Below are 12733 nucleotides of genomic sequence, written 5' to 3'. Positions count from 1 at the left end.
TGGTAGCGGTCGACTTTACATCTGCATGCTATTCAAAGGGGTTTCGTAGTTGAGAAACAGTGAGATAGGTAATCAAGATGGAGTGGGACTTCAGTGAGCACCTCTTCACCCTGCTGCCTATTTCCTAAAAATATATATAGTTTTCTTTTTAAGTATTTCTTTTTATAATTTTAGGCCAATTACGTGACTTTATATTCATAATATTCTTACTCTTAAACCAAACAAGCGTAAATTCGAATTGTGTGTGCGTTTATGTCTGCCTAAAGTGTGAGTCTATAGAGGAAAGTGTGTACCAACCATCCTCGCAGAGCAGGCCCTGTACACCTGGGGGACACAAACACTTCCCAGTCACAGGGTCACACACGCCTCCATTCTGACAACGGCACAGACTGTTGCAGGCCTGACCGTAGGTCCCCTGTGGACAAGCTGCAGAGAGCAAGAGGAGGTGGAATCATATGAGAAAAAAAGCACCGGCATATCAGAATCAATTACTGGATCAAACTGTGGGAAATTCAAGGTCTAAGCACTGGTGGTAAGAAGTCAGTCAACACTTCCTCCTTATCCTGTCTCTCTCCTCACACTCCTAATCCCTGTGGCCTTGCTAGACATTATAACATGAACCATCTGGCTGTTGAAGACGTGTTACAATCCCTCACGTTAATGTGTGCTTAAATTCCATGTTTCATAGCAGCTTTGTGTCACTCCCTGAAAGATAAACCAACTGTGATAATCTGTTGGGGTAACTTCATCATGCAACCGTGTATAGACAGAAAGTGAAAATAATGATGACTTCAGGAATTAACAAGCAGAAAGTGTTAGTTGAACAAGAATGAACTAGTCAAGAAAACTATGAGAAAGCATTAAATCAATTCTAAGCATATTTTTACTAACCATGTTGCCATGTTAATTCAGATGCATCACAAAGGGTGATGATCATAATCTGTATATAAAGATGGACAACGCGTCTTCACTGCCTCCTGGATACGAACGCCGCCATGTTGCGCTATTGGACCCACAGACTGGACAATAGCAATTGAGGGATGGAGCCGTTACAAGCGATCAACCAATCGTGAGTCAGCCTCAGTTTGTCAATCTTGACGTTTGACCCCTTATTTATAGCATCAAAAAACTAATTAAATCCAAACCAACCAGAATGATTGGTCCTTGAACCTACATAAATGTGATGAGATTTACCTAAAATCAAAAGTTACTTTACATCTATTTTGACTTTTAAATTTGGCCAACGTCCCATCCACTAACATGGAGAAATGTGGGACTTATGACCTGCACTGCCCCCAGACATCAGGGGGTGGTCGAGACGAATTGCCAGTACATGCAATTTCAGTTGAAACTAATTTATTGTGTTTCTTGTGGTCAAATCTTGTGAGACAAAGAGGTAGAATATTTAATTTCATTTTAATAGCCATTAAAGGTCCGAAGCTGTCACCATGTTTTGAGCAGTTCACAGTACTTTATAGATTCCTATTTTATTACTCTACAGTGGCAATTCCCATATCTGTGCTTCAGGCAGTAAAACTGGACATCTACTCTACCCCACCTGAAAATGCTGCCCATGTCCAGACACTTCCCCTTCAGGGTTTGCATCTGAATACCACCACCTGGGGTGCGTGTTTCTAAAAGTGACAGATTGCTTCTAACGGACCTCATCCCAAGTGGCTCTCCTCACATGATTACGAGCCTGACTCCTGTTCCGAGCAAAGACAGCCATTAATCATGGAGCCTGATGGGACAATGGAGCTTTGCTTTAGTAGTGGACATCCTTGGCCTCAGGCATGTGCTCTCGCTGTGGGCCCTGCTCGGCCTCGCTCCAGTAGCAGACAGATTGATTCACCCGGTGCTCTTGTGTTCAGGAGCCCGTAAACAAGCCAGCCTCCCACGCAGAGGAGCCGACAGGTTTTGATACATGGCCCTGGATCGATGCACAGTGGGAGCGCTCACATCCCCACAGCTTCACCACATCATAGCTCAAATAGACCTATAGAAGAGCCTATATTCTGTGGGGAAAACCAGCAATACTGTGTGTGTGTGTGTGTGTGTGTGTGTGTGTGTGTGTGGATACTGTCCTGTAATATTATCTACATTTCACGTGTATGATCTGGACCTAAATGATTTATTTTGCTCTCCTATCCAAGTCTTAGCCAGTCACTTATTTTATATGTTCTACAAAATGAAATATTGTTATAAACTTTTACAGATATAGTTTAGTAGGACCATTCGAATAACTTTTCTGGCTTGAGGTGTGAGACCCCTTCTTGTAAAATATGAAGCTATTCAGTTGGCTTAGCTTAGCTTAGCATAGCATAGGAAAGGCCCTAACCCCTCGTCAGTGCAAAGATAGCAAAATGAAAACTCAACATTATTTGTATAAGTGCAAAAATAGCAAGTTTCTTGTCATTACCAGGTTACAAGCAAGTGTAAAAACCACAAATTGTTGTTCACATGTAAACCCTTGAGAGATAGTAAAAAAGTGTATTTCTGCCTAAATGTCCAACTTTAAAAATGGTGCAGTCAGCTTATTGTGACCCGTACTTGTGTTTTATTGTACAGCAACATCTAGTGGTCATGTGAGACAGCATCCGTCTTTTGTACAAATGTCCCAAAACGATATTTTTATATTCAAGCGGTAAAGCTTTCAATCGGCTGCAGTTATTATGAGGCAGCTGGAGTAACTGAGTCCATGTAAGGAGGAGACAAGAGTGGAGGGTGGGAGTTAAACATGGGAGAGATTGCTGTTCATTACAAATCCAAACAAACAACCACCATTCTTTCTTTTTTTAAAGCATTTGTAATCTTAAATACATGTTTTTTTATATTAAACAAAGACAATGAACATCCTCTTTCTGATAACAAACCCAAACTATGACATTTCCCTAAACCTGACCATCATTGTTTTTGTGCCTAAACCTGACCAACCTGAGGTATCTGTTTTCAACGATGATTTTTAAGAGTTTATATGAAGCATAACTCCTGCTGTCAGGCCCTTATGCAAATTTCACTCCTGTGCTTCAAATCTGAAGTTAGCGACACATGCACAGGAATGTAGAAGGTCTTTGTATAAACTGGACTTACTCATGTTGCAGATGATCCCAGTCCATCCAGGTGAACACTGACACCTGTCTCTGGTTTCACCGCACTCTCCGTTCACACAGTCTTCACAGCTCGCACTGCAGTCATCCCCAAATGAGCCGTCTAGACACACTGAAAAAACATATGAATATATAATATGAAAACAATAACATAACGTCCATCTTATTTATCATCTTATGTCTTCACTTTACTGCACCTATGTGTCTGTCCAGCCTGAGTTCTCCCCTGCGATCTCTCTGCATCTGGGATCCTTCTTCCTTGTCTCCAGCATCACTACCATCATCATCATCATCATCACTGGGATAACGGGAGTGTAAGGCTGCTGTGTAATGCAAGAGCTGAGGAGCATTGCGGAAGAGCAGATCTGGTAATCTGTGGACCTCCAGCTGCTCTTCGTCTTCTTCCTCCTCGTCCTCCTCTTCATCCAGTTCTCTGCCATACAGAGCTAGAGACACCCAGCACAAAGTTAGGGTTGTGATTAAGTCATATGAGACAAACTGGGATTTCCTACACACTTTTTGCTGATTGATTGATGACAAGTTAAGCTAGAGTCCAAACTTTACTCACAGATACAAGAGTGCTGATCTTGCTCCAAGCGGAAGCCGAGTCGACAAAAGCATTCGTATGTTCCCAGGGCGTTGACGCAGTAGTGTTCGCAGCCTGAAGTTTCTCCCAGGCACTCATCAATATCTGTCAGAGGAATTCAAAAACATCATACCACTGAAGAAACGACAGAGTAATAAAAGCTCAGTTCAAGAGTAAGTGTGTCTTGGATTTATTTAGTTTGCAAAAAAGTGTTTTTTACTGGTGATGTAAGTTCTTTTGAAGAGAGGTTGAGCAGAGCTGCGTTCAGCCCAGATAAAATGTAGTCAAAGTTTATTTAACAGTTCTTTGTGATCATAAGCATAAGGTTGATGAAATGACAGCTACCCAAAATGAAGCCAAAGTGTTTTCATTGCAGTAAAGTTCATAAACCCTGCCTCCTCCATGTTAGTTGTTGAGACATGGACCAAACTAAAAAGTAATTTCTCCAGTAATTTTGATTTGAAGCAGTTATTTGATAATCAAAGCCAACGAGGTAAAACCTCATACCTTCCTTTTATATATTGGGAGGGAGAGGAAATGTGTCATCCATCTTAATATACAGTCTACGGTTGTGAAACACAACCAACCATAGCAGCTGAGAGGAAAAAATGTTTGTCTCAGAGGGATTCAATAAGCATTTAATACTACAAAATATGCTCAAACTTACAGTTTCTAGTTTTAGCTGCTTTTAACAACTTCAATGATGCGACAGTAAACAGCTGCTGTCACATTGATAGAGGACATTGGTAATCCATTGTGTGCACTGCCTTTATATTACAGCAGGGTTTTTATATATTTCGCTGTTGCTTGGGCAACACCTCGGACACACCCACCAAACAAGAGAAACATATCGAAGTCGGTTGAACACCGTTTTTTGAGCAAACATGTCTTTCAGAACGCACCCTGTTCAAGCTCAGGTCGGCCTTATCATTTTTTTCCACCCGGATGAAGCTAAGACAGTTTCACTTCAGAGCATTTATTTGATCTAAATTCTTCCAAATGCAGATTATGTTTTTTGCTGCGTTACTAATCTCGCAGTTGCTCTCAATTGTGCAAAATCTGCTCTTCAGTAAACAAATGTGTTTCTGGTTTTCTGCTCTGAGACGGCTTGAAAAGGCTCAATATCGGAGTAATTAGTTAGTATATTTGCTTTGGGACTTTGTGTCCTGTGCAGCTGTGTCACAACACTTAAAATATCACCAGACCAGGCAATCTGCTAACAATCCAACGGTCTCTTACCATCGCAGCCGCAGCCGTCTGGGTTGAGTCTGTGGCCGGCTCTGCAGCTGCACTCGTAGCCCCCCGGGTAGTTTCTGCAGACTTGACTACAGCAAGACTCCCCAGTGGCACACTCATCACTATCTGAGGACGGCACACAGTGGCACAGGGTTTCAGCAGACAGACGGACAAATAAAGAAACCAAAAGAGAGTGAATATCAAAGAAGAGTGAAAGAATAAACAATACAACGACGATGGAGAACAAGACCTAGAGGAATAAGAAGAAGCCACAGACAGAAAGGAGAAATTCTTACCCGCACAAGTCTTCCTGTCTCGGTCCAGCTGGTAACCGTGGTTGCAGGAACAGAGCGGGCCGTTGGTGGTGTGCTCGCAGTGATGAGAGCAGCCTCCATTGTTCTTCTCACAACTGTTGACGATCTCCATCTCAATGCCTGGAGGACACACAACATCAACCATGACTACAGTGCGGACACATGAGGACACTGTTGGGGGCATTTCAAGGACTGTTTTGTTTGTCCCAGTCTTTTAACTGCTGGGTAAAAGTGATAAGAGACAGAACTAAACTTAACCTTTCCAATTTCCTGGAAATGTAAATCATATATGTGCTGAATAAATATACATACTTTAGAAGCTTTCCTTTTTTGGGGGGATTCTCTGCCAAACACGACTGTCATATAATCTGTGTTTTATCAGGTTGGTTTAAAGGAGGTCCATATGTCTGAGAAATGATAATTGAGTTACTGCTTCCGATCAATTTTGCATTGTATGTATGTATTTATGTTTTTGTCGTATTCAGAAGATGAATAATGTTTTGGATATAAATGTTGAGGTTGAGAAAGGACATGGTCATTTGCAACTGGAATTTGTGGATTTGAATTTGCACTTACGGTAGCACTGTTTGCCATCAGCACCGAGTTCAAAACCTGGGTGACACACACAACTGAAGGAGCCCAACATGTTGACACACCCGTGGGAACACTTGGCACGGCCGGAGCTGCACTCATCGATGTCTATAGGAGAGAAATAATACAAGACATGAATGCACATATTTACATTCAGAGAGAATAGGACCTGGGTTACTATGATTCATACAGACACAGAAATATATATTTTGACATTTCTGCCATACACACACACACACACACACAGATCACACACTGTTTGATTGTTAACCAAATGTACCGCATGAGAAAAAAATAACAGAGACTCATTAAGACTTCTTAATTCTAAGCAGATTCAATTAAAGACATTTAATTGGAATGTTCCTTCTCCATATTTTCCTCAATTCATTTTCTCCTTCCTCCTCCTCTCTAACTCAAACTGCATCTGGCAAGCCTTACTGAGTTTGTGTGTGTGTGTGTGTGTGTGTGTGTGTGTGTGTGTGTGTGTGTGTGTGTGTGTGTGTGTGTGTGTGTGTGTGTGTGTGTGTGTGTGTGTGTGTGTGTGTGTGTGTGTGTGTGTGTGTGTGTGTGTACGTGCATGTATACCAATTATGATAAATAAACTGATGGGAATGTGTGTGCGTGCAATTCCTCACCTTCACAATTCTTGGCATCTCCAGCCAGTGTAAAACCATGTCGGCAGCTGCAGTGAACCCGGCCGTCCTCAGAAAGACACAGCTGGGCGCAGCCTCCATTCCTCTCCTCACAGGGGTCCACCACTGACACAAACACAAACACACAATTAAGATTAAAGACAGGTCAACCCAGCAGGTGACACCGTGACCCTACTGGTTACCTCCTGAGATTTTTGACACCAGACTGACGGTCTGAATTTGCCACATGCATCGTTTTACAGATTTTCCACGGTTTGTGAATGGGTGAGACCTGGGGTTTTGAAATTTGATCTGAAGATCCATTGCAGGAGGACAAATCTGAACTCCTTTTCTTGACTCTTTCCAAAGCTGCTTGTTACATTCGTTCCTTTTCCTACCTTGCACACTTTCAGTAACCACAAGCGTGCCATGCTCTGTATTGTGGTCCAATCTACATCAGCCGAAATCCCTAAAGAGTCATCAGCTGTCCTGCAGCTCCATTCTTGTTTGATATATTCATGCATCTGTTGGGAAAAGTACTTACATTCACAGTGTCTCCCATCCCTCTTCAGCTGGTAGTCCTTCCGACACTCACACTTGTAATGATTGCTCCCCATGTCCACACACTTGTGCTCACATCCGCCGTTCAACACTGAGCAAGAAGTCACAGCTTAAAGGCAAAACACAGACACACACACACACACAGAAAGTGTAAATAAAGACAAGCTATAAAGCTGTTAAAACCTGAACTCAGATACAGTATATTTGACATTGTTGGAAGCTTAAAACAGCTTCGCAACTCCAACTCTGTCGCTGTGTAATTATTGAAAACCCCAGGGTAAAGACTGGAATGTGTCAAATGATTTCCGAGCTGGGTCCAGTGGGTACTGCTGGTTACTTCCTAATGATCTTTCCATCCCATTTCTCCTGTGAGTTAATGATGTGCCAAATATGAATATCAGCTGTGTGCCTTGTGGGTGCTCTAAACATAGACATGATGACACAGACGGGCTGTAAAAAGGGAGAGAGCGACTGGTTTTAAACCCTGATGACTTCTGCAGACACAATTAACTATCCCTTTAATTCCACTCCTATCCCTCCATCTCTACCTCTATTACATCAAGTATTAAGACATTAAACCAAAAAGTAACAAGGGCAAACAGATTATCAGCAAATAACAATTTTCTTCAGTACTTACTTATTTCCTGGTGCTAAATATTTAGATCCATCCTAATGAAATAAATCAGAAATTTCCCACTTGAAACTGGGGTTAATCAATGATGCTCAGCACTGCCACTCATTTGAGTTTTATCGTGCTAATCCACATTTGGGGATATTCATTAGGTATGTTCTCTCACAAAACACACAAGGTGTGAGTCGAGTCTCCTGAGGGCAAACAGGGACCAGATGTTCACTCCAGATGTGAGCAGGTCATTAGCAAATCTCAAATGCTCCCCATCAAAGTTGGAAGTTGTGAAAATTCACAAATAGCCAATAGCAATTTGTGAGTTGTATGCAGTGTTTAGCTAAAGCAATACAATACACAATAATAAAGGTTTGATTATTGGTTATTTTGAATAAACAGTTGAAGGAAACCAGCAGAGACTTCATGTTGAACATGAACATGAACGTTATGTCGAATTATGTTTCACAGTCAATATGTGTTTCCCAAATTTTGTCCCCCATCCTACAACCCCTCAGTGATTAGCGTTAGGACAGGGTTGGCTTCAGGTTAAAGTAAAGGGAAACAGAATTCAACACGACAAAGAACATATCTCAAAATGAAACTAAACTTATTCCTCTATGTTACTGAGGGAATGTTGGAAATATATATATGAGATATAATTGGAGTATAAACTTACGGATGCAGGTCCGACCGTCAGTGTGCATGCGGAAGCCTTCGCTGCACTCACAGTGGTGAGAGCCCGGTGTGTTGACACACATCTGCTGGCATCCTCCATTGAGCTCCTCACACTCATTTACATCTGAACAAACAGATATGTACAGTTTATTTAGTCAAAAAAGTGGTTTGTTAGTGTGCCTGTCATAAATGTGGCATAATTAAAAATCCATATAAAAGGTGTCTTGCCCTTTTTGTGCTAAAAATTGGAGCATTGTTTTGGTTAAATCTGGGCTAAATATGCTTATATCAATAGCTGGTTCAAATGAGGTGGAATTTATAAACAAGAAATGTGTCACAACTTAATAAAATAGAGTATTCCATTTTCAGTCGGTCTGATCAAAGATTCCGTCAAATAAAAGAAAATGAAAAACACATTTTTAGTATTACAGATTTAAAGAGCTGTAACTGATTGATTACATTTGCTATCCTTGAGTGTGTGAGATTTGGTGCAGATCCATGTTCAAGCCTCACTATCATCACCTCCCAGTATTCAATAGTGAATGACAAAAGAAAATCCTTATATTGAAAAGTTTCTATATATTCTATCCATTTTGTCTTTTGGCAGCCAAGGTGTCAAAGTGCCCTTGAATCCCCACTTGCTGCAGAAGCCCACTGAAACACAACACTGACCCTTTGCTCTGCAGACTTCTCTTGGGAATAATGCACATGTTGGGTGTCATCGTGGGAGAATGATGAATGGCTTATCACTCTCTCGTACAGTTTGCATAATATCGATTTTATTTTACACAGGGGAGAGTTCCTCCGCAGAGGTATGTCTGTGCGTGTGTCAGACTGAAGCTCATGTTCCCGCAGAGACAGAGGCTAGTTGAGGAGACACGCTACCTGGGGCAGCTAATTCAAGGATAATCAGACTTTACTACACATCTGGACAACACATCACATGTCCTCCGGAAGCTTCTTCTCTCGCAGGTGATGAGAGAAAGGCCGCGTGAGAGGGCCAAATGATGCAGTTTCTTTTTTTTATTTTAAGAACATGTGGTTCGCTTTATTTCTGCATGAAGCGCTACCATCGTTAAGGTCAAAGCTCTTCCCACGTAAAGTGCAAATACTAGAAATAATTTTCTGATGGTTTAAGCATGTGTGTGTGTGTGTGTGTGTGTGTGTGTGTGTGTGTGTGTGTGTGTGTATTCTTTCCCTGAACTAGAAAGTCTCTGGCAGACCAATGGGAACAGGCATCTTCAAAACGATCTCAAGACAATTTTTAATTTGTTTGTGTAGGAACTAAAGGGAGGGGAGGGAAAAGCTGAGGCCTTTCACCATAAAAGTAATAATTTTCCTATCCTGCACATAGATTAGTGTAATCAGATTTAAGGTCATTACCTTATCAGACTGAAACAGACATTCAGGTTTGTTTTTGGAAAGTTATGAATTTGGGTCCAAAGATTGTGTCGGCAGCTTAACAGACCTCTTAAATAGCCGAAATGCAATGAATGAAAAATTACACCAGTTGAGTAAATCACTCACACTTATAAATGTACCACACACATGATGATTAATAAAGCAAATTCAGTTTCATTTTATGAAAAACACTGACTATGAAATCTTCTTTGCAGATAAACCAGGCAGGAGGAACACATGGATTTTAAAAGCACTGCACACAACATGCAGCACACAAACAATAAAAAGTGATAGTACAATTGTAGAACACTTTGAGGAGGACTCACTAATGACAAGAATAATTCTGAAGTAGATCCGGAGCATTAACACGGGTTAAGCAAACATTCACGAGAGATCGTGTCATTATAGACTATTCACACATTGGCAGCTGTGGTAGAGGCACCCTGGTATACAAAACAACAGAGGGGAGGTTTGTCAAGGTTAATATACTTATTGGGCTCCTCGTGTGAAAGGATTTCAGTGGGAGACACACAATGGCTGCTTTTTACCACAGGGTGAAGTGGTGTGTGTGGCGGCGGGGGTAGGAGGGGCGGCGGCGGTGTCAGAGGTCGAGGGCCATGAGCTCTGAATGGTATCGTGTGACACCGCCTGGCTCGGAGCGGAGCTGCTGAGCGAGCATCCCACAAGACAAAGCAGCAGATGAAACGTACGGGAGCGCAGCTTTGGTGGCGGAACAAAACAAACAGGTGGTCTTCCAAAGAAACGCAACAGGGGCTGAATTTACGCAAAAACCAATGGAGGATCTGAGGCACTGGAGCTGGTGTGACACCAATTGTTTAAATGTGTGTAAAAAGCACCATTGTGGCTGTCGAGTGATCTCACTCATCCTTCAGTTTCCAGGATGTGATGCTGGTTTTAAAAGTTCCTAAAACACCTTCTAAAAAGATCTCTCCTACAGGTGTTTTCTGCCACAGTCTGAACCCGCACTTAACCGTCTTTCCCCATAAATACGACCACACACACTATTCACACAAGAAACGTTAAATTGGAAGTTCACAGCTGTTGTTTGGCTTCTGTAGAGGTGACGACTCAGACTTAAATTATCACAGAGTGACAATATTTTAAAGGCTAAAAGGTGAGGTGCGAGAATTTACACCTGTATCTTTAAGTAACAAATGGTGCTAAGTTTTCAACACTGACTCTGCATACTCACGTCAGATTAGATGGACGGGATGAGAAAGCATGGGGTCTGAGCTGCTTGTGTGTTGGGGGGGGTTCAGCTCTTTACAGCCTGGAGTCTAGACAGTTAAGTCGGCCCTCAGTAGGTCAACCTTGGCTTTTTGGTTTAAATTGAGTGACCTAAATTTTCATGGAGGAAATATGCATTCATATATATCTAGAATGTAGATGGTAATCAATCAGAATCAGGGTTTATTGCCAAAAAGGTTTAGAAATTTGCTTCGGTGGGTTTGTGCAAGTATGAATATGAAATATATAAAAATAGGGATTTTCTTGCAGGCAAAAGATATGTGTGCTTTACATTTAGTACATAAACTAAAGGTTATTATTTACTCATCAAACATTAGCAAAGACTTTTAAAGGTAATCGGGATTTGATTACATCCACTTTAGCTTGAAATATTGATATTGCCTTTGTTGGCATATTAGTCTGATATTCTTACCTAAACCAATCAGCCAATGAAGGCAACTAGTAATAGCCAATCTTTGCCCAGCATGTGTGGGTAGAGCATTGACTGTGTATAAACATACACAACATGATAGCGCTCCAAAAGTGAAGCCAAAATGTCTAGATTCCCACCATGTGGCTGGCTGAAGAATGGAACATAAAATCGGCCTTCTCCATGTTTGTGAGGAGATGCACGTTATTTAAGGTACTTCTTATCACACTGATGTTTAACATCCTGATTAACAGCAGAGAGTAATGGGAGCTTGCTAACACAACGCCATCCCCGGTCGCTTTGTGCAGACTCTGGCTCCAAATATGCACCATGGCAGCATTCTTTCAGTTTTTTGGGGGATTCATTTCTGGATAGTGGAAGGAAGTGGAGACACGCCGTCCATATTTATACAAGGTTAAACAAGAATAAAGCTAAAAAATACTAGAGAGCGCCCTCTAGGCATGTTATAGTATGCATTACATTAGGTATTTGTGCTGGTTTGTAAAACAACAGGTATCTTTAACATCAAATAAATTCATTCACATTTTTGACTGAAAAATACTTGTCCATTCATAAAACAGTACAGGAAGCCCCGGCCGGGCAGAGAGCTACCGTCTGTCTGGACACTAGCGACATCCAGATGTCAGTCTTACCGTGACAGGTCTTGCCATCTGGCTCCAGTCTGCTGCCTTCGGGACACTTGCAGTAGTAGCTGCCGATAGTGTTGCAGCAGTAACCCTCACAGCCGCCTTCATCCACTTCACATTCGTTAACATCTGAAGGAAGAGGATAAAAAAGGCCAGTTTTACTTACATACCGCAATGTACGATATTCAAAACACAGCTGCTGGATCGATTGTGCGGACAGACAGGTTTTTGGCACTTTCAGCTAAACGTTCTTCTCTTCTCGCTTTGCGGGGTTCCTTCCTGTTTTGTTCAGTTCATTTCCATTATCATCAGAAACAAAAGTAAGGAAACTTTTACAGTTTATTTTCCATGTAGATCCTGACCCTCCTGACTTTCTGCCACAGAAATACTTTGATGTTACTAATCTAGCAGGCAGTTGATAGTGAGTCTGTTGCCAATCTTTTAGTAAACGAATCAGCAGAATCTTGTAATGATGTTTTTTTCTCCCTTGGAACTTTCACCTGATTCAATTGATTAAACTGCTGCTATTGCCCCTGTGGTTCTAGTCCATGGGGCAGAGTCACAGCCGAACCTTTCGCAGATGATAGAGTGTTGTACGTTTGGAAAAATGAGACAGTGAAAGATAAATGCATTGCATTTAAAAAAAAACACCCCCTGTGAAGGAGGAAGGAAGGAAGAAG

The 12733-nt window shown here is 41.6% G+C and overlaps 1 protein-coding gene across 1 annotated transcript in view; it reads right to left on the bottom strand.

Moving 5' to 3' along the window:
- Window positions 1-12733, bottom strand: part of megf6 (multiple EGF like domains 6) — a 57466-nt gene that overhangs the window by 26418 nt on the left and 18315 nt on the right. Inside the window, exons 5-15 of the mRNA XM_053422746.1 lie at window positions 12060-12182; window positions 8329-8451; window positions 7011-7136; window positions 6470-6592; window positions 5820-5942; window positions 5226-5363; window positions 4933-5055; window positions 3676-3798; window positions 3305-3553; window positions 3091-3219; window positions 298-426 (exon numbers count right to left, since the gene is read on the bottom strand). Of these exons, the coding sequence (XP_053278721.1) occupies window positions 298-426; window positions 3091-3219; window positions 3305-3553; window positions 3676-3798; window positions 4933-5055; window positions 5226-5363; window positions 5820-5942; window positions 6470-6592; window positions 7011-7136; window positions 8329-8451; window positions 12060-12182 (1509 nt within the window). The remainder of the gene's footprint in view (window positions 1-297; window positions 427-3090; window positions 3220-3304; window positions 3554-3675; window positions 3799-4932; window positions 5056-5225; window positions 5364-5819; window positions 5943-6469; window positions 6593-7010; window positions 7137-8328; window positions 8452-12059; window positions 12183-12733) is intronic.

This window comes from Pleuronectes platessa, chromosome 5, assembly GCF_947347685.1.
Source record: "Pleuronectes platessa chromosome 5, fPlePla1.1, whole genome shotgun sequence".
NCBI classification, from domain to species: Eukaryota; Metazoa; Chordata; class Actinopteri; order Pleuronectiformes; family Pleuronectidae; genus Pleuronectes; species Pleuronectes platessa.
Note: the sequence above shows the minus strand (reverse complement) of the source record. Positions and strands in the feature narration are given on the sequence as shown.